The sequence below is a fragment of the Bombyx mori genome, chromosome 12, assembly GCF_030269925.1.
Source record: "Bombyx mori chromosome 12, ASM3026992v2".
Taxonomy (NCBI): domain Eukaryota; kingdom Metazoa; phylum Arthropoda; class Insecta; order Lepidoptera; family Bombycidae; genus Bombyx; species Bombyx mori.
This window is the reverse complement of record NC_085118.1, coordinates 9,518,153-9,545,982: the sequence shown is the minus strand read 5'-3', so window position 1 is coordinate 9,545,982 and position 27,830 is coordinate 9,518,153. Positions and strand designations below refer to the sequence as shown.

The 27,830-nt window shown below is 36.1% G+C and overlaps 2 protein-coding genes across 10 annotated transcripts; both read left to right on the top strand.

The window, feature by feature from the left end:
* Window positions 1-858: 858 nt before the first annotated feature.
* Window positions 859-7,886, top strand: LOC105841778 (uncharacterized). Of its 9 annotated transcripts, XM_062671505.1 has the most exons (7): window positions 1,501-1,752; window positions 2,044-2,240; window positions 3,054-3,296; window positions 4,175-4,316; window positions 4,663-4,894; window positions 5,099-5,867; window positions 6,202-7,886. In XM_062671505.1, the coding sequence occupies exons 5-7, from the start codon at window positions 4,875-4,877 to the stop codon at window positions 6,298-6,300; spliced, it is 888 nt and encodes a 295-aa protein (XP_062527489.1). In that variant the 5' UTR covers window positions 1,501-1,752; window positions 2,044-2,240; window positions 3,054-3,296; window positions 4,175-4,316; window positions 4,663-4,874; the 3' UTR covers window positions 6,301-7,886. The 9 variants fall into 9 exon arrangements, with proteins under 9 accessions (XP_062527487.1, XP_062527492.1, XP_062527489.1 ...); XM_062671507.1 differs by lacking the exon at window positions 3,054-3,296; XM_062671502.1 differs by having other exon boundaries at window positions 3,054-3,248; window positions 5,099-7,886.
* Window positions 7,887-9,447: 1,561 nt separating this feature from the next.
* Window positions 9,448-27,822, top strand: LOC101743177 (synaptic vesicle 2-related protein). Its single transcript, XM_038014710.2, has 13 exons — window positions 9,448-9,980; window positions 10,728-10,887; window positions 11,248-11,344; window positions 11,507-11,631; window positions 11,839-11,902; window positions 11,978-12,103; window positions 12,611-12,682; window positions 17,637-17,776; window positions 18,549-18,709; window positions 19,322-19,430; window positions 21,201-21,285; window positions 22,001-22,090; window positions 24,111-27,822. Exons 1-13 carry the CDS (start codon window positions 9,860-9,862, stop codon window positions 24,246-24,248), a joined length of 1,488 nt encoding a protein of 495 aa, XP_037870638.1. The 5' UTR covers window positions 9,448-9,859; the 3' UTR covers window positions 24,249-27,822.
* The last annotated feature ends 8 nt before the right edge of the window (window positions 27,823-27,830 follow it).

Sequence of the window (27,830 nt, the reverse complement as noted above, 5' to 3'; positions counted from 1 at the left end):
GTAGAGTGAAATATTCTGGGCAGTTCTCACTTGGTCCGTCCGGGACATGAGTGATTTATGACAAGCTTTTGAGCCATACATTCTTCCTTGTACTTTTTTTTTACCTACCTATTCACTGGTAGTCTAAGAGGTATTCTGGCTACGCCAGGACGAGTAGCTGAGCTCACGGGCTCAACCTGAGATAATTTGTTTACACTAGCCCCAGTAAGAGCAGTGATTCGCAGAATCTACCACCGGATCAAAATCGCGATCCCTTGAGAAGATCCGGCGAGAAACTCAGTGATGCATAATAAAAGAGAAGCGTTGTCTAATGCTACGTTAGTTTAGTACGGAAATGTTGGTTTGAAATGGTGTCCTAGGTTTTCCAAGTATTTTTCTTCAGCTGCAACTTTCCAGGGCATCTAGTTTCTAAAATATAAAATAAATATTAGATTAGAACAAATATTAGAGAAGAGTATTCGATGACAAAGTATAATTTGTTTTTTACTTAAAGCAACCACTGTTCCAGTGCGGTTAGCATCTACTTATCATACCGAATCCTGTGGACCGAATTGTAAACAGTCGACGTCGCCCTAAGCACGTCATTACGGATCCTCCCAATCCATTAACGATGCTTTTAGGTACCTACCACAAGCACCGGTTACCGTTCTCGTCGAACCCGTCGCTTGCGACAAAGTGCTTGACGATTAAATTAACCCATAGACACAGCCCACTGAGTTTCTCGCCGGAAACACTGCTCTCGCTAAAGCCAGTATTAGCAACACTCCTGGTTTGAGCTCCGTGAGCTCGCCTACACGTCAAGGAAAAGCTGAAATAGCCCCTCAAGGCTATCAGCATAGGCAGAAAAAGAACGTTTATATTTTAAATTAATAAAATTAGCTGATAAATATCTCAACGTGAATTCCCCTCTAGAAAACGAGATCCAACTCTAAATTCATTGGGTGTCATAAATACTACGACGTCAATATATTATTTTACGTTATCTAAAACCTAAGAAGGATTTGTAACTTCCAGTATGAATGTAAACCGTACGTAGAAAGTCTATAATATTTGTAATATATGATATAACTATATTTTCTAAGATCAGCAACCGCCTAAATATAATAGTCTGGTTGGCAAAGGGTTTTAGAAAAAAAAAAATACACAAAAATTTTAGGCAACGAGACCCTTATCGGTGTCAAGTATATCTGTACAGATAACGATATCGAATCATAAAATAACGATCATAAAACACAACGCTATTAACCCAATTCGAGTGTTCTTAACTGGCTTCAACATGAGTAAATTTTGTATCCCTTTTTACGAAAATTGCGCGGACGGAGGAGTATGAAATTTTCCACACTTATAGAGAATATAGAGTAGAAGTGCACAATGCTAATATTTTTTTTAAATAATGCATAAAATATACATTAAATCCATAAAGAAAACATTACACACAATACATACCATGTATTTGACGCACACACGCATACATACTATTTATTGTCAAACTTTTGTTCTTGACGTCTGTTGTCAAATTGAAATTAAATATTGTTTGTCTTTGCTAATATTTTTTATAGTATAGTCTTGGCGGAATTCGTGATTATAGAAGTTTAAAATACAATCATAATAGTGTACAAACTTACAATTCCAATTAATTATATTCGAATTTCGACTACTGCGGGACCTCTAGTTATACATAAATCGTGTTCTTCACACATGCTAGACATTGGAAGCGTCATGTCGAATCCAAGCTTTGCGTAAACTGTTTTTGTGCGATTTGAATGTTTCATACCATAAATAGGTACTCGAACTTAGGGCTCAGCCGGTGCTAAGTGGTTGCCGGAGCTTATAAGCATCAAAAACGTAAATACAGGCACCCAACTTGAGGCAAGAGCACCAGGTCTCAGTTCAGTAGTAGAATACAGCAGCTGTCTTATCTTTCAAACCTGAACGCATTACTGCGACGGGGCAAAAATACGGGGCTACCATCAGCTAACCATAAGAATAACGAGTGTGATTCAAAAAATTAAAATTTTTGTCATTACTGTTTTTTTTTAACAGGGGAAAATCGCGAAAAAATTGTATTTGGGAGTCGAACCTCACTAAAAACTCCTACCGCTCACAGCCGGCGCCCTAGCCCGGACCTTGTGGGAACCCAGTTGGAGCTATTGAAACGCAGGGTTTACGCAGAGCATATTACATCCATTTCGCCGTCCCATGTAATTACTGGTGGTAGAACGTTTTGTGAGTCCGCACGGGTAGGTACCACTACCCTGCCTATTTCTGCCGTGAAGCAGTAATGCGTTACGGTTTGAAGGGTGGGGCAGTCGTTGTACTATACTGAGACCTTACAACTGATATCTCAAGGCGGGTGGCGGCATTTACGTTGTAAATGTCTATGGCCTCCGGTAATCACTTAACATGAGGTGAGCCGTGAGCTCGTCCATCCATCTAAGCAATAAAAAATAAAATCATACAAACCAGAACGCATAACTAATTATGGATCTGATGGAGCATCGCTCTTGCTAGATAGAGCCAGTCTTAACAAATTCTCTCAAGTTGAACCCGTGAACCCACCTTCTGGTTCGTAGCTGGAATATTCCCTTAGGCTACCCAGGATTAGGTATGGAAAAAAGCCGTAGAAATGTCCTCTTAAGAAGCTGTTATGAATCCACAATACATAGCAAAATGTAGCTCTGATAGGTGATTCTCGTGTTACACTAAGCCGTTAACCAAAGTGTCAGCAGTTTTTTTATTGTGTAAGTGAATACATTACGCGCAATGAATAATCAATTAGTCTTTACAAATTAAATTTTAATAGCGATGTTCTCCATTTTATCACGTTAGGTATTACTTAGGTACTACTTTACATAATTGTTACAGTACTGAACTATGTAATAAGCAATCAATTTCCAAAACGATTTTAATTAACTATAAAACATCTACCAATATTCAGTGGATCTTAAGTCTAGACATAGTTGGAAAATTAGGTTTCTAAATTACGCTTTACTACAGATATGGAAAGGACTTACCGCGTGGGGTTTAAAAACTTTACGTAACAATTGTTTAAGGGGTATTGGCAATGCGACGTCAAGGCGCCAGCCGGGCAACGACCCCTTATTTGTGACGATTTCCGATTTCTAACCTGACTATGCACTTTGAACTGCAACGAAAATTTCCTCTTCCTAGATTCAACGCCAGACACAACCTCCACACGATCGTCTTACGAGTCAAGCCCTAGTAAGCCTGGGTAAGTCCAAAATTGTGTGAGTTACTCATTATGACGCCGTTCAATCACAAAATGTACAACTAAGGTGATCTACGTGAAAAATTACAAAGTAAATCTAAAAATATATAATAGTATAAAAAAAAACTAAAAAAATACGCTTTTACAGAAAATCCAACTAAAAAATAAATTTTAATAAATTTGAATTAAAAATAGTGTAAGAAAAAATGATTTTATTGTAAAAAAAAGCGTGGGGTGCATGGTATCAGTAGTTATAAATATTTTACGAACAGATATGAGTAGAAGGGTTATTTTGATAATATCCTGAAAAGCACCCCACACTTTTTTTAGAATAAAATATTTTTTTCATGTGAATCTATGATATTTTATTGAGGTTTGAAAAGCCCAAGGCAGTAGTGACGGTTGTGGCATTGCAAATATCCACGGTGCCAATATCCAACATCAGATGAGTGGTCTGCCTTCAATGGCCTTTAATTGCCATTTCATCAACCTCATTATTAACTTAAATAATTAAATAAATAATCACACAGTCATCTGGCCCCAAACCATGATTCCCTGTACTACCTAAACCAGAGGCAGAGGTATATGAACATACTAAATACGTTTAAATATAAACAAATAAATAAAAAAGACCTTTTTGTTTGTCCAATGTGGGAATCGAACCCACAACGCTCGGCACAGGGGTCAAGGGTGCTGAATAAAAAAAAAAAACTATTTCATTTTATTCAGTATAAAACTCGACTTCTAAATAAATGAAAATAACGAAATACAAGTTCGTAGAATTACCTTAACGATTGTCAGTCTACAAAACGGAAATAAGCTTTTATCTACGAACAAAGGCTTAAAAGTTGTTAGTTCGAATTCGCATTATAAAGCACGGCCGCCCGGCCGGACCGAATGGGAATTTTTATAAATTTTTCTAATAGTCTAAATCAATGGTTTTAGGGAAAGGAAAATGGAAAGTTACCCGGAAAATGGAAAATGCACAGAACGATCACAAACAAATTTATTGAATTTCAGACAGGACGAGTATCCGATATATTATTCTTCCAGATGTTTGTCGATACCGAATTCTAAACAATAAAAAGTAAGTAAAAAAAAATCATAAAACGTTTTGAACATATCTTTTAAAAAACAATATAAACAATTTAAATTAACGCGGTGGTATCATTACTAAGAATGTGAAATTTTTTTCGTGATGTCAACAGCTGCTATATGAATTATTTAAATTAAATATCTATGTTAGTACCACAAATTTCATTTTTCTTCACTTACAAGCAGCTGTCATCTGCTGCAAATATCTTTTGAAAATTAAAAACTCCTATGCAACTACATATTTCCACTTTTGATAGTTAACGATAACTAAAATAGAATAGTGCCTATCTACTACTGTTTAGTAAGATGATGAATCTCTGGTCGCGATCGATAAACAGAACGGCGCAAGTGAGGGAGATATACTCCCCCCTGCAGAGCGTCAGGGGTATGACGGCGTCGGGTGTATCCTGGGGGGTGATGTTTCATTGAGAATGTGTAGGCGGCCGCGTGGGCGACCTGGTTATAAAGCAACGGGGCCCTCCCTCCAGCGTGTAGTCGTGTTCCGATCGCGCCTAAACTAACATCGAACTCTGAAAAATACTCGAGCAACATGCTTCTTACTAACTTAAGGTAAATAAATTAATATTAAATAAATATGTTTTCCAATATCATGAATTAAATGATTTATTTTTGATCGAAATCTATATAAATCTATTTTTATTTATTTTATAATAATTTCTTAGAATACATATTTTATTAGCGGAATTAAATTATGAACGATATTTTAACTTAAATGAGAAGATATGTCTAATACTTAATTCTATTTATTTTTAGATTGCTAACGTTATTAATTAGCTACTTGATAGTGCAAGTTAAGACATACCCAATGCAAGGATGGCCTCTGTGGGGACAAGTACCTCGGGAGTACCCCGATGATGAATATTACTACGCTCCTAAGATACAATATTACTACGATGCTCCCGCTGTAAATGTTCCTGAGATGCACGACCAAGTCCAATACCCCTATTATTACGACCCAAGTGCTCAATATTTACAAAACGAAGCACCTCAAAGGCATGAAGAGCGTCTGGCTGCCTTACCTATTGGTCAAGAAACTTGGTTCGAAAGCGATGCTACACCCCGCTGGCAGTCAAGTGAAGTTGATGATGTCAGTGCAGCTTTCCTTGACAATTTGATACTCACGCAGATGGCTCAAGACGCACAGAGGCGACGAGAGAACGCCCGCGCCGCTTTCTTGCCTGTCGATTACGAAGATAAAGACCTCGAAGATGAAGAAGTAAGAGAACTGAAAGCGCTTGCCGGTAAACCCCTGTATCATGAACCGAAGACTGGTTCCAGATTCGAGGACGATGATTATACCGCAGACGATTCGTTTATTAACTGGAACGGAAACAAGAGAAGTGTCACTACTGCAGCACCAGTTTCCACAACGACGGAACCAAAGGTCGGTGACAAGGAAGTAATGGTTCCGCGACCACCTCAAAATCATCAAGCGCACCAGAATAAACAAATCAAAAGGAATAACTTCTATGAGACTATTGCGGAATTATTGGCGAACAAATCATTGAATACCAATACGAAGGTAAGAATTTCTTATTTTGTTTTTTTTTGCATAATTTTTTTTATAATTTTCAATTTTATTGTTGAACCTATTTCTTGGGAGCATCGAAACTTCAAAGTGTTTCATAATGGTTTATTCAAAACTCACTTGAGTGTGGGCGAGTCCCGATATCTAAAAATAACACAGCCGGGCTGAGGGTGGCGGGTGACACGGTCGGCTTAAAGGCCGGGTCAAACGAGGAGGGGGTACCAAAGACCACTAAATCTGTATATGTAGTTATTTCCTGTTCGATCACTGACTTAAATGTTTTATTTTTAAACCGGTATCCGAATTAAATGTTTTGTTTTGTTCTCAGGAGTCCCTGAAGGAAAGAAGGATTGAAAAACGTTTCGTGGCCGACGATTCCGATCTGGTGGTAGAACTACGGGGATTAAAACATCGCATCGCAACATAAGTCGGGAAATTTACTTATCGCCAATAATTATGAGACTGAATATTATGTAGAGACCTTCAAAAAACCGCCAGCAGCGAAAACGGAGAAACCGGACTACACATCATTGTATTCTATGTAGTTTACAATCTATGTATCATCAATCTCATTTGCGGTTTTACATAGTTATTTATAAATTGAAAATTAATGCTAAATCTTTGACAAGTTTTGCCTAAAGGTTCGATCGATTTATAATTATATAACTATTATTAATAGACTTGCTAAAGGCGAAGCTAATTTTGAAATGAATTGGAAATAATTGTAGAATATGTGATTATAATCCCCATTTTAACGATTCATTGACTGTGGTAAAGTAGTTCTTACTAGATAATATAATATTTATTATTTACTTAAACGGTTGTTCCCATAACTGGCAGCTACAAAACTGCACCGTGCGTGCTTTGTAAATATAATTTAATATAAGATATACTACTATTATTTAGATAGAAATCAATGTATCGTACAGTTTAATGTCGTCTTAACAGTAGACAACTAATTTACATTTTCATAGGCTTTACAATCTCTGTTAAACTTATCTTTATATTGTACAAAATCTATTGTCAAAACAGCGACATACTGTTTACGGAATTACATTTTTTGAATTATTTTTTTTGTGATGAAAAATATGTAGTCTATGCTGACAATACATACAATACAAACAATTTGCAAAGCAAAACAAATATTATTGACAAAATTTTATGAATTTATCTGTAAGATATAAACGAATCTCTCGCCAAAGAGAGGATTAAGTGATACTTTCAGCTTTACAGCTTCTTAACTAACATGTATTTAAATACGTACAAGGCCTAAGAGGCTAGTAACTTAATTATAGAGATTGCGTCCTTTTCATTTCCTTTATGAAACCTCGTAATAATACATTTTTACTTTATGATCAAACTTTAATGTACTACAACTCCCATATACTTATTGTAGGACTAACTATTGGAAATTACATATCTATATTGACTTAGCTACAACCTAAGATCACAATGTTATAATTACATTATTCATTCAAATTTGTTATCATATTTCGACTTCCAATAATCCATATTATATATTATTCCAATAATACATTGTCTTAACCATTAACATACTCCGTGGTTGAATTACTTTGTTTACTGTAAAAACTGTTCTGTGGATGTTAAAAGCAAATTACAATAGTAGTTAATAAGCGAAGGTTAATGTTGTGATTCCCTAAGATTATACTCACCCGTTAATGAATACAGGTAGACAGTGACGTAGAACTAAATTATTCTTCGTAGAAGGATCGGTTATGACTCCTGGCTGATGTGCAAATATTGCTCAGAAAACATTTCAACAATAAATATGTGCACGAAGACGTACCTGCGAAACGTTGTGTGTGTTTATTGTAGTTTTAGGAGAAACTCGTGTATTTTTAATAGATAGGTATTTTTTAAAATTTTTGCCTACTCGTTACTGGGATGTACTCATAGATGATTGTCCGAATCTTACCGTTAGTGAATTACGATAAAATTGTATCAATGTACTTTAATTAAAATAAAATTACATCGGAATAACAAGAGCACAAATGTTTTTATTTAGTTGCTATGAAAATTAATTTTATTGGTGACCTATTTTATGAAAAAATGCGTCAACTGTGTTAAGAAAAGATGTTGCAGTTGTGTTCTCGTGACAGAAGTAAAAATTTATAACTATTCTGACCATAAATATGTACTATTACATAAGTACTTATAAACTTTATTTTTTTTTAACTTTTTAATTATTTTGAATTTGGATCACGCGTATTATTTTAAAAACTTCTTTTGACTTTGCGCCATTTCACATATTTTTTCGTGTTCGTTATCAAATTACAATATGGAATGGGGTATTTAAGAAAATAGGATTGCTTTGATTGCCTTGCACAAATTGGGTATGGAGCCGTCGGTCATATTCCAGACACTTCAAAAGCTTGGTATCAATCGTATGTTCGTATATTGTACTATCAACTTCGTCTGTCAAAGACCCGAAAAGATCGGGGTGACCGTGTGCTGTTAGAACTACAAAGGCTGTTGTTAATGCTGTTAAAGCCAGAATTCGTCAAAACCCCATTAGGAAGCAAAAAATCTTACAAAAGACTGCCGCTAGGACTTTGTCGCGTATTATAAAACAAGACCTGAAGTTCGGTGCTTATCGTAGATATAAGGACATGCCCTACATCAATCTTTACAATTAAAGCGAGTGGATCGACCAAAACGCCTTCTGTCGTGATACGCAGGTGAAAGGCACAGAAATATTCTCTTTACCGATGAACAAAATTTTACGATTGACAAACACTACAATAAGCAAAATCATAAAGTGTACACTCACAGTTCTAAAGAAGCTGCTCAAGTGGTTGGAAAGGTACAACGCGGTCATCATCCTGCGTCAGTGATGGTTTGGTGGGGCGTGACTTATCAAGGAGTCACAAAACTACATTTTTGTGAAAAAGGAGTGAAAACTTCAGCTAAAGTGTATCAAGATACAGTCTTGGGTCATGTTGTGAAACCTCTCAACAATACACTTAGTAAAAATATACCGTGGACGTTCCAGCAGGACTTTGCATCTGGTCACAAGGCACGAACTACCCAAGCCTGGCTTGAAACCAACATACCAGACCTTATAAGAGCTGAAGACTGGCCCTCGTCTAGCCCGGACCTCAACCCTTTAGCCTTCAAATTGTGGTCAGTTATAGAGAACATGGTCTGCTCTAAACGACACGGCGACATTGAGTCCCTTAAAAAATTTTTTGGAGCAAGCAGAGGCGAAATTTCCCTTGGAAACAGTGCGTTAAACCATATATTTGTAGCCAAACAGATTAAAGGCCTGGATAAAACCCAAAGGTGGCCATTTCCACGTGGCGCGTGGTGGCGCATTTACGTCGTAGATGTCTATGGGCTCCAATAATCATTTAACCCCAGTTGGGCTGTGAGCTCGTCCACCCATTTATGCAATAAAAAATAAAAAATGAAATAAAAATTAAGAAAAAATGTGTAGTGAAGGATGATTGATTCTCATATATTTCCTTATTTTCATCAGGTGCTCGGCATATTATTAGGTGAACAGCGCAAAGAAAAAGTGATGTTTTCTTTGCTTAAAATCAAGCAATTTTCATTGTAATTTAATGTTGTCTTTGAAACAGATTGACGTTGACTTTGTCAATCAAATCTTCAAACTAGTTCAAAGTCAAACTGACAAGTAACAATAATAAGAAAAAGAAAACAATAGTTCACTAAACTTTATTTGAGGGAAATGTATGTTTCTGTGTAGCTCTGAAAGAATGTATTCTGTGTTTTCCTGAATGTGAATATGCCAATTATAATTCAACGCAATAAACATAATAATATAATTTAAATAAAACATTTTTCGTATAATATTACTTCTCGGCATTTCAACGACCCATGTTAAAGAAATGTGAAAGTTCTATCCATCACTGCAAACATTCCCGTTACATGGAATTGGATTTAATATATTCGACGTCAAAATTTTTTTGGTTTCATTTGATCGACTGTAAAACTACATAAAAATGCGTCGTGCCAAAGGATATCAGGATTTAGATGAGAGTGGAATTGCGGTTCGGTCTTTAGCGCCACCGATGCCGCCTCCACAAGAAATTGAAATGGCCTCAGTAACTGTAGTCCCTGACGGTAAGCACCTGCCATTAGCTTGGAAGTCTTGGTTCAAATTTACCAAAGCTTAAAACAATAATGGTTTTGTATTTCCCATGATTCCACTCTAGTTTTCTAGGAGTTTCTAGGCAATCTGTGTGCCTAAAAACTTCTAAAAAACCAACTATGTTCATGGACAGTGCACTTAAAGAATTTGTTTTACCACATTCTATACTTTCCTGGAATTAACTAACAGTGCTCCCTGAGTGCTATGCCCTTCAAATGAATCCTGAGCAGAATGCAATGGTTTCACTGTGCCCCTGGCATTCTAGTGTCAGCATGGGTGTTTGCCTATAATATAGCAACAAAAAAAGGTAGACCTAGGAGATCATCACAATGAAAATGCAATGTACCATTGTTTGCATACATGCAAAAAACATCTAGTCACAAAAATAAATAAAAATTGGTTCAAAATGACTTCAAACCCGGGACATTATTCTTGTGATAAATTAATGATGGAAATTGTGGTGTTTGAAAGTTTTTTATTATTTAATTAGTTAATCTAAATTATGTAGCACTTAAAATATATGTTAATGAAAAATAATATAAAACTAATAATTTAATTCTAGTATAGCCTTTTAGAATTCTTTTATTAATACTACTAGGTGAATGAGCACACCTGTTGGTGGAGTAGTGGTAGTGGTTAGCATATAGTTCCTTTAAATCTCAAACAAGTTCTTAAGTCTTGATTAAATCCTTGATTTTGATAACATTGGTTTGTTTCAGACACATTCACAGTAACACAAGCTGTAAATGCTCTAGGTTTCGGTTGGTTCCAAGTGAAGCTATCATTATGCACAGGGCTCTGTTGGATGGCAGACTCAATGGAGATGACAATTCTAAGTATACTGTCACCAGCTTTACACTGCGAATGGAATATAAGCAAGTAAGTGTATTTTCTTGTATGCCTTCTGATTGTGATATAAATAAAACTGTTAAATATTAAGAATTCATATTGTATTATATTTCTACTTACATTACACAATAAATGTCATTAAATAAAGAAAAATATATAATATACTTTAAACCAAATAATTCCTCTTGATGCAAATTTGGCTCGGTGAGGTCTAAAAAAGAAAAAAAATAATGAAAGCCATACTTAAGTTTGACCCTATTAAATATGCTCCAACAACCAGTATCTAAAGAACGCATAGGATATATGTACAATTAATGTTATACTCTTAAATAATTTCTCATATCATATATATTTCAATAAAGACTCAGGCAAAAATTTATTATTGTTCAGATACCAACAAGCTCTCACTACCACAGTTGTATTCATGGGTATGATGCTAAGCTCAACATTCTGGGGAAACATTAGTGATAGATATGGCAGAAAAACTGTAAGTAAATATAATAACATGGTAAAAAAAACTTTGTACGGTAGAACAAAATAAAAATTCAACTTGTGAAGTATTATTATAATGATTTTGTTGTTGTAAGGTTACATTACTTATTTTTGAAACTTTGTTATGACAGTAGTAATTATTGTTTTTTTTTTGCAGGCTCTTAGTATGTGTGGCGTGCTCCTGTTTTACTATGGCCTGCTTAGCTCAATAGCACCAAATTTTCTTTGGTTACTCTTTTTAAGAGGCTTAGTTGGTTTTGCTATTGGATGTGTGCCCCAGTCGTGAGTTTATAGAATAAAATTATATTCATATAAAAATAGTAATAAGTGGGTAACAACATTCATGTTGTGAAGTCTATGGATTTTGATAACCACTTAGCACCAGGTGGGCTCTGAACTCGTTCCCATCTGTCTAATAACAAGAAAAAAATACGAATCGATGATTACAATTTGTTGATCATAAAGTGTAATAAATTCAAATTCTTTCAGTGTCACGTTGTATGCTGAATTTTTGCCAACCAAACAAAGAGCCAAATGTGTAGTATTGTTGGATGTAAGTATGCTGTTGAATATTAAAACTAAATATGTTTTCATTGAAAACCAAATACAAAATACGATTTATTTTCAGTGTTTCTGGGCGTTAGGAGCATGTTTAGAAGTGGCACTCGCATTAGTCGTTATGCCGACTCTCGGCGTTCACTGGCTACTCGCTCTGTCTACAATACCCTTGCTTATGTTCGCACTCATATGCCCTGTAAGTTTTTGCTTAAACAATAATATAGTGTGTCCCAAAGATATAGTGAAAATGGTGATTGATTGACCCTTGAGTCCACCACAGGAATAACAAAAAGAACTAGAATCAGTTTGCTGTCAACAGAAAATCCAGGTATTCATTTACCAGCTTGTTTCTATTGTTTGTACTGTCTTTTGTGACTAAGACCTAGACCTAGACTATTGACTAGTCCGCAGTAGAAACATGTGTCTATCTCTCTCACACTCGCGCACCGCTATGGCAGCGACCTCATAGTCCATTATGATTTTCTTTTTATAATTTCGCAATCTATCCCGTGACTAAATTTAAGCTGTTTCAATACTAGAGTAATTTCCGAACGAGTTTATAACATTATATAGCTATACTATGCTATTTTAGATCACAACTTAGTGTAATCAGAAAATGTCGTCTTTTAGAAATTTTCTGTAGATTCTAAAATTGATAATTTTAGTTATGCTCTTTCATTTGGCTTTGAAATTTGGTTTACAGTGGCTGCCAGAGTCGGCTCGATTTCATGTGGCTAGCGGGGAAGCTGATAAAGCACTTGCTACTCTTGAACAAGTAAGTCTTTATGAGTTGTTTGTAAGTTTTATATAAACATTGTGTTCAACTTACAAAAAAGACAACAAAATTTTCATTTTCAAAAGTTTACTTTAGCCAGCTTTCTTGTTCAATAAAAACGTTTGTAAGTCATGTATAATAATATTACGGTTTTACATAACAATAAAACCGATATTATGTGCCGAGAAGGAAAACATACAGCATTGTATTATGAAGAAGCAGTGTGTACTTAGCTTAGATTCCTTGTCTATGTCCAACCATAGACCGTCAATTTAGTTCCATCTTTAGCCGCTAGGTGCTGCCAGCAAGTATAAAGGGAGCGCAGCCATCTTTGATCTTCATAGTCTTCACCAGGAAGAACTTCCTGCAATGCTGTATGTTTTCCTTCTCGGCACATAATATCGGTTTTATTGTTATGTAAAACCGTAATATTGATGTGCCTTTGGAAAACATACAGCATTGTATTATGAAGACGTGTTTGTTATCTGCTGGTGAAATTATTAAGCACAACGCTATGATGAAATAAGTAAAGCCATAATAAAATTATGAAGCGCAATGATAATGTTCATAATTTATATAATTATTAAATCGAAAAAACAGTTGTTAACTTCCACGTTAATTCAATAATTAAAAAATATTTATAAGTTTGTAATAAACATTTTATCTTGTATATACAAGAAAATGTATAAATTGTATAAATGATGTATATACATCATGTAGAAGTAAATGTGTTGAAAAAAAGAATCGTGAGGATCTTTACGAAGCTCTATTATTCGGCGATAATTATTGTAAACGTTTGGATGATTTGCAATTGCCTCTAGAAAGTATTTCGTCCATTGGTTCATTATCAATCCATCTCAGAGGCTACTGCTGATCTACCACTTCTTAGAGATGCGTTGATGCCATTACCTCGTAAGGTTGAACGAAGACCAGTTTCCAATTACAGTACGGGATGCCGCTTTTGTGACAACACACATAGTTAGAAAAAAGTCCTTACGAATCTTACCGGGCATGTCTTTAGTTTCATGTTTAGAAAGCACTTATGCAGATTATTGACGAAAATGGATTTCAATTTTAGACCCAAAGACTGTTATCAGAAAGATGTTTTTCTCTGTTATCAAAGAAACTGTCTTTAGAAATGTTGAGCAAAGTAAGGTCATTAACTCTGCGTCCCGTAGCCAGCAACATGGTTGTTGGTGTCCTTCAAGCTACATTGAGGCGTGATGTGGTGGCTGGGTTTGAAGAAAACCAGTTTAGAACTATTCTCGGATCTCATGTGAATGGGACTACACTTAGTAAAATTGTAATAAGTAGTTGAATTTTGTTTAGCTATTCCGATGGCTTTTTTAAAATAGCAATTTTTATTAGAGAGCTTGAGAATGTTTGCTGTCCTACATGTATTTCGCCCACAGAAAATCGACAGCGCTGCTTTATGATGCAGAAGGATTGTTTTATAGGCAAAATTTTCTTTTTGGAAAAGAAGAAAGAATTTGGCAACATCTGCAGACTTAGGATCAATTTTAAAACTGTAGCACCATATGCACCATCTTCTAGTTGCTGGTAAGTATGCTGACAAAGTGGATTGACACCAGCTAATTTTCAACAAATCTTCTCCTGTTTAGACCAGTCATTATTTGTACAACCTCCCCCCCCCCCCCTTTCTAAGCTTTCAGGGTTAATGTTTAACCTGTGGAGGAGGCAGGTTTTGGATTTCGTGCGAGTTATCTAGCGTTCGGGATCTGAGGGCTTGGAAACCCAAATGCTTTCGCTCAGTCTGGGAACACTACCAGGTAGGTTCCCTAAACACTGTTGAAGTGAGTCAGTACTTTGGGGAGAAGGTTGAGAGGAGGAATTCTCCATGCTAGTTGCATCCTCTACGGTCTGCTGAAGGTATCCAATCTTGGTCGGCGAATGGGTTTATATCCGGATGACCCCACTTTCGAAAAACTTTTGTGGTCACTTGTGGTAAAAAGTGCCCTTTCGCAGGTTGATTTCCTCGTGATAGCCTGTCGGCTATGATGTCGTATCTCCCCGAGAGATAAGCTGACAGTTATCTTGAACTTATCGCTTAGGTTTAAAAATCAAAAGGTCAACGTTAGTGAAATACTTTCAGATTCATTTTGATTGTCACTACCATTGCAAATAGCTCTTTTGTGGGTGAGCCGTTTCTGTTGTTGAGCTGACCATAGACAGGACGTTAATATTTTGTCTAATTGTAACCCCTACCCATGTCCGAAGCTTCCGTTGCCAGGAAATGGTTGGTTTTGGGTCTCGGCAATGTTTGACATGTGGCTCCGCGTCAGCACTGCATTTGTAACCCCTACACATGTCCGAAGCTTCCGTTGCCAGGAAATGGTTGGTTTTGTGTATCGGCAATGTCTAACATGTGGCTTCGCGTCAGCACTGCATTTAATTGTTAACACATGCAGGATGGCCTGTTTTTTTTTTACCCCTTTCTTGAAACTTCGCAAGAAAATTTGCAAGTTAGCATAGATTGATGTAATTCCGTCAGAGTTTGAGCTAGGATGTTGTTGAGTGGCCACTTCGTTTCTCGCAATTTTCCATCGAATCCCTAGACATGTCATCTCTTGAACCAGTGTACTAATTGATTTTTTGTAAGGCTGACTTGGCAGCCCAAATAATCCAAGAGCTTTACAGCTTATGTGGCCTGAAGACTCAACTTGGACTTCTTTTGATGGACCTGGTGGGATTTGCGTAGGTGGGATAACACTCAACATCCCTTTGCACGCAATGTTTCCGCGACCGAGCATGCTATGCAAGCAAAAAAGGTGTATTTGTCTTCATGGACCAAGAAAAAGTCGCGTAGGTAGGTTAACATTTGACTTCCCTATGTACGTGAGGTCTTCGCGACCGAGCATGCTATGGGAGCAAAAACGTTTATTTGTCTTGGTGAAACAAGATCATGTCGTGTAAGTAAGCTAGCACTTCGATTTTGCACGCAATGCCTCCGCGACCGAGCATGCTGTGGAAGCAAAAAGGTGTATTTGTCTTCAAGGACCAAGAGAAAGTCGCGTAGGTACGTTAACATTTGACTTCCCTATGTACGCAAGGTCTCCGCGACCGAGCATGCTATGGGAACAAAAACGTTCATTTGTCTTGGTGAAACAAGATTAAGTCGTGTAGGTAAGCTAGCACTCGACTTTGCACGCAATATCTCCGCGACCGAGCGACCGAGCGACCGAGCACCCTATATAATGGAAATTGACATGCCAGCCCAGATAATCCAAAACCTTCACAGCTTCTGCAGCCTGAAGTTTCAACTTGGATTTGTTTTGGTTGACCAAAAGGAAGTCGTCTAGGTAGACTAGCACTCGAGTTCCTTTTGCACGCAAGGTCTCTGCGACCCAGCATGTTATGGAAGCAAAAAAGGTTAATCCAAAAGCTTCACAGCTTCTGCAGCCTGAAGTTTCAACTTGGATTTGTCTTGGTCGACCAAAAAGGAAGTCGTCTAGTAGACACTAGCACTCGAGTTCCCTTTGCACGCAAGGTCTCTGCGACCCGCATGTTATAGAAGCAAAAAGGTGTGGCTCTGAAGCCAGACCGAAGGGTAGGCATGTCATTTCATACTAACTCATAAGAAGGTACCGATTCCTTCCTGGAGGTACTGATACTGGTACCTTGGTACTGATCCTCAAGAAGTATCGACGAAATTTTGCGACTGATACTAGAAAAATATTCCTGAGAAATGTTCAATTCTATCATCCAGTCCCCTGGGTGGAGAAAGTTTGGTACCTAGGTGTCCGAAAACAGAGGTGTTTTATCTTTACGACCTTGTTCAACTCTCGAAGATCCAAAATTGGACGCATTGATCCGTCGCTTTTCTTCCGCAGAAAAAAGGTTTTTTTTTTTTTTTTTACGGTATTTGGTAACCATACATGGTTTACAAATTATTATAATTTTGGTGGCACTCAGTGCCTCCCGTCGGTGTCTTCAATTGCCCCCCTCTGGATTGTGCCAGATGTTACAGACTATGATTGTTTATAATGTTTGGCTTACCTTTTGTACGAGATCGTGACAAATAGGATTGTAGCCCTCCGAGGGACTGAATAGATTTCAATTTACTATTATCAAACAAAAATTCCTCAATGAGTGGTGCGTTGGCAACAGGATACTTTGTTAGAGACCACGGAAATTAAACTTTGACGTGTTATTTCTATACATACGGCCCTTTTTTCCGTATACAATTTAAAACGCTTTTTACGGGTAACTTGTACGACGGAGACGATTTGTCAAAGTTTTCAGTAATTATGTTACAAAGATTATTAGTTTAAATCTGTTGTGTTTTTGTCAAAATTTCCGTATTGACGAGATCAATTTGTTTACAACATTTTTCGTTACATTCAATTGTTACACACAGTTGGTGCATTATTAGATTTACAACGTCACTGACCTGGTGGGATAACGAGCCGATTCGCAGATCGACCGTTACCTTTGAATCCCGTCGTTTCTTACGCAGAGACTCCTTTTGTTCTTTTTCGCTTGACGAGCTGTTCGAACGCGAGGCGTCTCCATCGCGTCTCGCCTGGACATCTTCCCTCTCGGAAATTATGGAGCTTGACTCAACATCACCTCCAACAGATGACGCGTGATTCATGGCGTCCGATGATAGGATTGGTAAATAATACTCGTAACGATTGCAAAATAACACTCATAGAAACACAAAATAAATATTTTTTGCAATTAATAAGAAGTCGAATAAATATTTGTGGACTTGCGACTTCACAGTACGAAAGTACACAACGCTATGAAGATCAAAGATGGCTGCGCTCCCTTTATACTTGCTGGCAGCACCTAGCGGCTAAAGATGGAACTAAATTGACGGTCTATGGTTGGACATAGACAAGGAATCTAAGCTAAGTACACACTGCTTCTTCATAATACAATGCTGTATGTTTTCCAAAGGCACATCAAAATTATGTTTTTTTTTTCTCAGATTGCACAAGACAACGGTCGACCCATGTTACTTGGGCGTTTGGTGTGCGATGATTCTGTGGGCATAGGTCAACGGGGAAGATTGAAGCACTTGCTCATACCGCATCTGAGGAATACTAGCCTTCTGCTGTGGTTTATATGGTAAAAAATGTCTAGTCCTATAGAAAATAGATATGGCTTCAATTAAAATTATATGAAAAAAACATATCTTGTTACACTTCATTCTTGAACGAATTCATTCATTCTCTTCATTTTTTACTGGTGGTAGGACCTTTTAGTAGTCCGCGTGGGTAGGTGCCTCCACCCTTCTTTGAAGGGTGGGGCAGTCGTTGTAACTATACTGAGACCTTAGAACTTATATCTCAAGATGGGTAGTGCATTTACGTTGTAGAGAGTTGTCTATGGGCTCCAGTAACCACTTAACCCCAAGTGGGATGTGAGATCGTCCACCCAACTAAGCAATAAAAAATAAAATAAAAAAGCACAGATAAGTCTTTAGAGGTCTATCGACATAACTAAGTCAACGCCGTCACCCACCCCGAACCATCGAATAACGAAGACTCAATCCTGTTGTGTAATGTACCACTACAATAGTGAAGTTGGGATGCCTACCGTCAATAGAAGTACATAGTAATCGTAGCAGTCAACTAAAAGGATATCGACGCTTGAAAGGCAAACGTGCCTAAGCGACAATAACTGCTTTGTACATAAATGATAGGCAATAACCATATTCGATGCGCAAAAAAAATATATTTCTAGGTCTATTAAAATCATTTGAATCCTACAGCTAGATTCGTTAAAATAGATTTTTTTTCAGGTATTTGAAACTTTAAATTAGTCTACTGTAAAGTTCAGGCACTATCGCTTAGTCACGTTTGGCTTTAAAGCGTCGATATATTTTTTTTCGTTTTAGGATGTCCTGTGCCTTCTGTTACTACGGCTTAGTCCTGATGGCGACAGAGTTGTTCGAATCGAATCCTGGTGGACTGGAGGAAGCGTGTGCCGCTGACTGCAGGCCGCTTCAGACGACAGATTACATGGACCTATTGTGGACTACACTAGCAGAGTTCCCGGGTAAATTATCTTTTTTGCCACGTACCATCCGGCTATGAAATGAGCTCCCCTCCACGGTGTTTCCCGAGCGCTATGACATGTCCTTCTTCAAATGAGACTTGTGGAGAGTATTAAGCGATACGCAGCGGCTAGACTCTGCCCCTGGGATTGCTGTAGTCCATGGGCGACGGTACCCACTCATCATCAGGTGGGCCGCATGCTCGTCTGCCTTCAAGGCCAATAAAAAAAAAAAAATCGTGGCTTCACGAGTGCCCACCCTATTACTCATAAAATAAAAGTAATTTACGTAATAACTGGTGATAGGAGGTCTTGTGAGCCTTAAAACTCACGTGTCAAGGTGGGTGGCGGCGTTTACGTTGATGTTTGTGAGCTCCGGTAACCTCTTAACACCAGGTGGGCCGTAAGCTTGTCCACGCCTGTTAAGCAATAAATAAAAAATATCGATTAATAATCCTCTATTAAGGTATTCTACCAGAATATATCTCTTATTACATTCTAACAATAGATTCTGAAGATGAATTCACTCACACAACTGTAGATTTTGGTATAACAAAGCCCGCGATAAAAGCTATGCAATAGCTTAATAAACATAAAAATAATTTACTCTTACAGGTATTTTCGCGACAATATTCATTATCGAGAAATTCGGTCGCAAACGAACAATGGCGACGCAGTTCATAATATTCGCTTTGTGCGTCTGCGTGTTGATTTATAACTCTGAGTAAGTCTAAAATCCTTTTTTTTATTGCTTAGATGGGTGGACGAACTCAACGCCCACGTGGTGTTAAGTGGTTACTGGAGCCCATAGACGTCTACAACGTAAATGCGCCACCCACCTTGAGATATAAGTTCTAAGGTCTCAAGTATAGTTACGACGGCTGCCTCACCCTTCAAACCGAAAGTTATCATACCGAATGTAATCAAGTTAAGCTCATTGCGCGACGTAGATGAGTATCCAATCTAGAAACGGATGGTGAGTTCTAAAAATAGTTTCTTAACATGCACTGCTATAGCAGCTCCGAGTACCTAATAGAATCATCATCAATTTTCATGTCATGATATGATATGAAACAATGAGATAACAATACTAAAGCCGTATTATCTACTATACCAGCGGTCGGGGAACATTTTTAATTATTACCGCAAAATATTTTTGTGTAAGTTGATATTACCCCATGGTGAAGAACAAAAAAATACTAAATCGCTTCTTTTTTGTATCTTTCATATTATAGCACCCATGATAATTTTGAAAAGAAAACAATAATAAAAAATTTAACGATTCTAAAGAAGTTTCACTTCAATATATACTTTTTACTCACAAAAGTTTCATTTTGACCCCTCCCAAGAGTTAATTTTACCCCGGTTCCCCGACCGCTGTACTATATAATTAATTTCAATACTGTTGTCTTAAGAGAGGAGAGGGCGTTCTAAAATGACTTGGATAGGCTATGTGGAAATGTGAGATAACGGTGAAATTACAGAGATAACGTATGACAGGCCTGAATGGTAAAAGAAGACACGCCGTGTCGACTTCACATAGTGAGACAAGAATATAACAATCATAAGGAAAAAAATAAAAAGAAGCTGTTCTCATCTTATGTAATACTAGTTGTTCCGTCCGCTTCGCTGGGCATTTAAAATTAACATTATTATTTCTCACCCCCACAAAGATTATCTTCATTAACGCCCCCGCAACTGGTGTAGGGAATCAAACACTCATATAAATATTAGCCTATCCATTAAGTACATGTATTTTCTACATGGATACCAAGTTTCAAGTCAATCGGGTGCATGGTTCAGTAGTTATAACGGAACATCCGTAACCATTCGTAATCATCCAAACCATTGTAGATTTATATAATAGAAATAGATAAAAATCAATCTGTCAAATATATGTACGCGCATAACTTCAGAACGCCGGCAACTAATTAGGTCAGTCTTTTTTTGTTGCGTTTGTTATTGTCAGGAGAAGATTCTTAAGAAAGAAAAAAATTACACAAATTGCGTGCAAAATTAGAAAATTAAAGAATAAATAACCAGCATATTATATTTTGTAATGATTTTCTAAAGTAACCTTATGACATTTGACATAACATTGACAGAATGCGTGCTGCAATTGCTGCAATTATCTTAAAAGGGGATTTAAACAAAAACTAAATATCGTTTAAAACAAATGTACGAGTATACCTAAAAGAAATTTCAATATAATCAATAATAAATTATAGTACCCGAAGCGAAGCGAAGACGGGCTGCTAGTAAAATATAATAATAAAACAAAATGAAACACACAACCCTACTGAATACAGCAAGAATTACATTATCGTAGTCTTTTTTTGACAACCCTGTCGTCCAAGTGCGTCAAGTTTTACTAACTAGTGACGTACTACGTGGTCGTAGGCATGCGTACTAAATCAAACCAGAATAGCTATATAAAAAAGTGTATAGTGTGTTTTTTTTTTAATAACTTGTTGAATTATCGTGTACTTCACAGTCGAACATTCCTCACTTGCATTTTGTTCCTGGCTCGGGGTATTATAGCTGGACTCTTCCAAGCGGCCTATGTTTACACTCCAGAGGTATTTAATACATTATTACAAGTATATTTCTATCGTGTTACCTACTGAGCACTTGTTTCTTAAATTTGACTTTTTGGTAATCGATGAAAACAATTAAATGGCATAATATTGCGCTACAAGTAAATGTACATCACACTATAATCATTATAGGCTATGTCAGCGCAGCCCTAAAAAGTATATGTGCTCACGGGGCTGACGACTTTGCTAACGCTAACCCTAGCAAGAGCAGTGCTTCGTTTCTTTTTTTTTTCCTACCTAAGCTGATTGAGGGGCTATTTGAGGCTGCGGACAGAATGGAAAGCAGTCGACGTCGCCCCATACACGTCATTTCGGATCCTCCCGATCCACTAACGGTGCTTTTAGGTACCTCAAGCACCGGTCACCGTTCTCGTCGAACCCGTCGCTCGCGACGAAGGGCTCGACGAGTAAATTAACCCTCAAACACAGCCTACTGATTTTCTCGCCGGATCTTCTCAGTGGGTCGCGTTTCGGATCCGGTGGTAGATTCTGCGAAGCACGGCTCTTGCTAGGGTTAGCGTTAGCAAAGTCAGTCAGTAATCGGAACTACTCGAAGCGAGACAGCGAACGGATCACCTGAAGCGAAGCGGAAGAAGCGAATTGAGAGTTTTAAAGTGTTTGTAAAGTGTTCTAAGTGTTGAATACAGTTTTTAGTTGTTCTTTACCAGCGTGTAACATTATGTAATTTTTGGTTCAGGTGTACCCCACAGCGCTGAGAGCGACAGCGGTGGGCGCGTGCAGCGGGGTCGCTCGACTGGGAGCCATGATCACGCCCTACGTGGCACAGGTAAACAATTCATTATTTTAAAAAAATATCTGTCTTGCTTTGTTTGGCGTATTGATACTTTTTAGTTATATAACTTTTAAGTTCGATGTTTTTAATCGAACTTCAATTATAGTTAATCCATTCAAATAACCGAAGAAGTTTCTTTTTTTCATTATATGTTTTCCAAATTTTAAACATTAGATGGGTCTCCTGTAAAGTTCAAAAAATGTCGCTTAAACCAAATAGCCTTTCACCCCTCGATATGTTTTTCGTCTCTATGTAAACATATATTATCTAATATATAAAATTCTCGTGTCACAGTTTTCGTTGCCATACTCCTCCGAAACGGCTTGACCGATTTTGATGAAATTTTTTGTGCTTATCCGGTATCTATGAGAATCGAACAACATCTATTTTTCATCCCCCTAAATGTTAAGGGTGGTCCACCCCTAAATTTTATTTGTTATTTTTTAGACAAAAATTTTTTATTTCATTTTTTTATGATACAGCATACAAAAATACATACAACCTTAAATTTTCACCCCTCTACGATCAACCCTTATTTTTTATTTGCTAATTAAAAACTTTAAATTTTTTTGCGAGAATTTTGTTTTTATTTTGTCATGACGTAGAATAAAAAAATTCATATTACTCTGAAATTTTCACCCCTCTACGATCAACCCCTACTTTTATTTGTTAATTATAAACTTTAATTTTTTTGGCAAGATTTTCATTTTTATTTTTATTTTGTCATGAATTAAAATAAAAAATCTGATGTTACTCTCAATTTTTCATCCCTCTATGATCAACCCCTATTTTTTATTTGTTAATTATAAACTTTAATTTTTTTAGCAAGTTTTTTTATTTTGTTTTGTCATGACATAAAATAAAAAAAATCATATCACTCTCAATTTTCACTCTTATACGATCAACCCCTATTTTTCCATCCCGATTTTTTTATTTTTTTATTCTGTGCACAAATCCGCAATAAGGTTGCAAGATGGCAATCAAATATTATAATTGTAGTACGATAAATTCTTATTCAGAGTTTATAATTTCAAGTTCCTTTAATTATGATTTTTTTAAAATTGAATTTGATCTCCCGCCCTCGAGGTCGACTACTGATCAACTATCAATCGATCAGCTATCCCCGCCAGATGTCACCACTCATCCACCAAACATCGCGTAGTAGGGATGAGGACGAAGCCGGTCTCCTGTCTTACTTACTCACTATACATCATAGATTATACACTATATATTTGAGAGCTATACAATACTATACATTTTTCAGCCATGTTTTTTTGGTTTTATTTGTGTATCAATAGTATGTTCAGTAGGTCTGAGAATCGGCTACTATCTATTTTACCCCTAAGTGAAAAGGGTTGTCCAACCCAAACATTTATTTTTTATTTTAATTTTTTGGATTATTTTTTTTGTTTAAAATGAGGTATTATGTGTTTAAATGAGGTTTTTTTTTGTACAGTAGAATTTCCCTAGAAATCCTATTTAAGGCAACACAACGTTTGCCGGGTCAGCTAGTATCTCTATACATTTTAAGTGCGTTGAATTTGAAATGCTGATTTCATAGGTGAATCCGGATACGTCACAATTAAATGTTAATCCATAGATAAAGTACGTGCTATTTACTTGTGGTTCATTAAAAGTTGTTAGCGGTGCACTAATACGTTTTAGCTTTAAGATTAGGACAGTATAATTATTATTTTTTTTATTAAGTACACACTACCCTCGTGGGGAGTGGTTACCATCGCTAATCGACATCAACAATGCCAGCGGAAAAACCAAATCGTGGTCTACGAAATAATCTCTATCTAAAATAATTGAAATTTCGACCTCATGACTCAACATGATACGCTATATTTACGTTTGAATATTCACTGTCCCAAGTAAACTTGTCTACCCATCTAGAAAGACAAAAATATCCCGGACCACACCTATAAAAGCCGAAATATTTTCTTTTATCCAACTACCATCAATCTATTTCTACATCCTCAACCTAATGCTCTGCTATATTTGAATACAGGTGTTACTAAAGAACTCGGTGGCTATAGCGACCGGGGTGTACGCATTGGCGGCGGTCTTAGCTGCCTTTGCCTGTCTCGCTCTACCCATCGAGACGAAAGGGAGAGAGATGCGAGACACAGTGACGACAGCTTCTTAAAAAATCTCCCTAGGTCTGTACATTATCGACATCGGAGCCTGAAATGCGAAGCATGTTTAAAAAAACATATCCCTAAATTAATCTTAAAGTTTCCATAGGGCGTTAAATTTCTACTTTAATTTTAAAAAATTGGTATACAAATTTTTTACCTTCATACTGTTTGTTACATGGTCATCACATAAAGTGGGTGATAAGATAAAGTTCAATTTGAGATTTTCAATAGGAAAAAAAATCTACTAGTGATGTCGAGAACTAAATCCGTTCAATTAACATTGTTGGAAAAATAATTAAGCGAATAAGAAAAATAATCATGAAATAAAATAAAAATAATTAAGTAGGGCTGCACCATAAGAAAACATTATAATGCAACGTACTATAAATACTTACCGAATACTTAGTCCAACGGCTAATATATATCTCACAATGTCATTTTGAAAGGAATGTTCTCACATGCTACCTTTACCTAACAATTGGTAAACATGTTTTTTTTTAATATTGTGTTAATAAATATTCGACATTCGAATCTCGAGAATAGTTTTGATAATATTCAATATTTATGTGAAGGTAATGAGTGTTGTTATACAAAAAATAATGTTTGCTCAATGATCGAAATTGGACAATAATCACTGACAGCTAATGATTTACATTAATTCAATGTTTAACATTTTTATGTATAACATTTCTTCAACGGTTCTTCAGTGTTTTGTCCTTTGGCTTGTTTAACGAAATTTTCGGTCTAGCAACCCTGACTGCAGTACCAGTGATATAAAATAAGTACATCCCGAATATGTATGTACTTATTTTAGTCTCGATACGTGATTCCAGCATCCATACTCAGAAGAATGAACGTGAATGGTTTTAAAACATATTTATCACTATGCATAAGCCGAAAGTAAATTTAGAATTTCTTTAATTAAACGACTAAGTGACTGATTGAATAATACTCTCTATCAAAATTAAATATACATTCGATTTATGCGGTGTTGCAATAAAATGAAATTTCCTTTTTTTGTAACTATCGGTGTACCCTTAAATCGATGTCGGCTAAGTCATTGGAAAAAAACTAGGGTTGGTTCGAATACAGGAATTTATAGGATACTTACATAAACGTAACTTTGACAGTATAAAAGCTAGATTTAAAAAAAAAAAACATTATGCAGTGCCTTGAAATGATATTGAATAAAAAATTGTACTTACTTAAAAAATCTTAAAGTATTATGTTTACTATATGAACTCAAATAATATTAAGTTCAGAGCAAATCATTTAAAATTAAGAGTTAAGAAAGGAATATTTTAAACTCACCAATATTGCATTTCATTCTTAGGTTTTTATTTTAACTCTAAAAGACTGCGAACTAATTTAAGATAAAAATAATAATACGTAACATTCGTTCCGTAGTTAAAACATTAAACTGTTTTTGCTTGTGTTTTGTAAGATATATTATTATGTATAATATTTACTGAACTTCTACGGGGCAAAAGTTGGTACCGTCGATTTTAATTGTAAAATTTATGTTACACCAAAACGACTGTGAAATGGACTGTCGTAACTTCGTTCGTAAAAATATACATTTTTATTACAAGTACGTACTTAATTTAAGCTTTAACTTTCTTTCGTTTTTTTTTTTAATAAATGTATTAAGATGTTCATACTTTTAACAATACAATAAACCAGGAGAAACGCTCTTTCTAAACTGTACCGTGCAATGTCTTAGGTTCAATAACGTGCCTCATGTTTTTGAGAGTTTATTTACAAGATCGCGTAATTTGTAATCCTCAACTATTATTATACTATTTTTATTTTCCCTACTGATTCGCTAGTAGATCATAGATATATAATAATTAAGACTAGTTTGACTTTTCGTACTTTCGAGTTTAAATCATAATTATTTAAAAAAAAAAAACTTTGACAGAAATTGCCTTTTTCCAAGAAATCCTTTCTCTTACAGAATGAGAATCAAAAACTTCTCTATATGAAATAATACCTTAATTTACATATATCATAATTAACTTTCCTTCGCTGTGTGTTCAAAATAATCACTTATGTCTATATGTTTAAGATCTCATTTTTGCTGTCATGGAACAAATTTATTTTTCTCTTCTCGACCCTAGGTACATTTTGATAAAATCAGTAATCGTCATTTAGTACGAAAATCAAACTAAAATTAACAACTGACTGACATTCGCTAGGAAATAGTGAACTCTATAAACGAGCTTGTTTTATTGATAAACTCGCAGTAGGCTTTTGTCAGATATAACTTTAAGGTCAGTCGAAACAGAATTAGTATGTACACTTTTGTTGTCATTACTGGGTCCATGGGCGGCGATGTCTACTTACCATTAGATAGTTTACTGGTGGTAGGACCACTTGTGAGTCCGCGCGGGTAGGTACCACCACCCCGCAGTAATGCGTTTCGGTTTGAAGGGTGGGGCTGCCGTTGTAACTATACTTGAGACTTTAAACTAATATCTCAAGGTGGGTGGCGCATTTACGTCGTAGATGTCTATGGGCTCCAGTAACCACTTAACACCAGGTGGGCTGTGAGCTCGTCCACCCATCTAAGCAATAAAAAAAGGTAAATCGTAAGCTCGTCTGCCTACGAAGAAAATAAAAGCAATACCTAATATAATTTAAGATCATGTTAACCTAAAGATGAATTTTTGATAACCGACGGTAAAGGAAACCGAGAAAGTCTGGATAATAAGTGCAATATTTTTCTTTTTAATGCCGTGTTCTTATTTAGACATTTAATCTGTGATCCCGTCTTGTTCACTGTAGGTACAAACATGACGCAACATGCGACACATATTTAAAAAAAAAAATATTTTTCTTACACGCTGATTGATTAAAATTGTAAAATTAAACCGGTGTATTGTGCGCTTTCGTACCTGGTTTGTTGTATTTTCTATGTTATTTATTGTGATTAATTTCTAGTATGTTATGTAACTACCGTCTGTATACTTAAATGGAACTCCTAAGTCTAAACGATTCAGTTTTTTTTTCATGTAGGTAGTTCATAAGGAACAAAGTTCTAAAATACTCAAAACATCCGTCCTTGTACCTATAATGTATCCGTCCTTTGATGTTTTCATCGCATTAATAGTTTTAAACAATTCCTGCACAGCTTTATATTAAATATTATTTCTATAGACGTTCGCCTTAAGTAATTAATGTAATTCTGAATAGACTTCACAATAAAAGCAAATTATTTCTATCAGATAATGATTACACTCAAACATCCTCTAATTAATCAAATTTTGACATGCATTGAATGCCCTGATTAATATTATTGTGACGTCTGTAGAATTTTTATTAAGGAAATTATTAATTTATCTATATCACAAATGAAAGTCGGATAAGGTGTAATTTTATTAAAGATATCAATGTATAATCAATGTTTCTTCTTGACACAAAACACGTAGCTTAGGGATTTTGGAGATATTTATTATGATTATTTAAGCTTTATACAATATTATCGTGATCGGATCATGATTATTACACCAAATATTTTATCAATTAATTAACCTTTGTGATGTTTAATTTATACTTTTTTAAATAAAATGTTAACAAATATGGCTGTA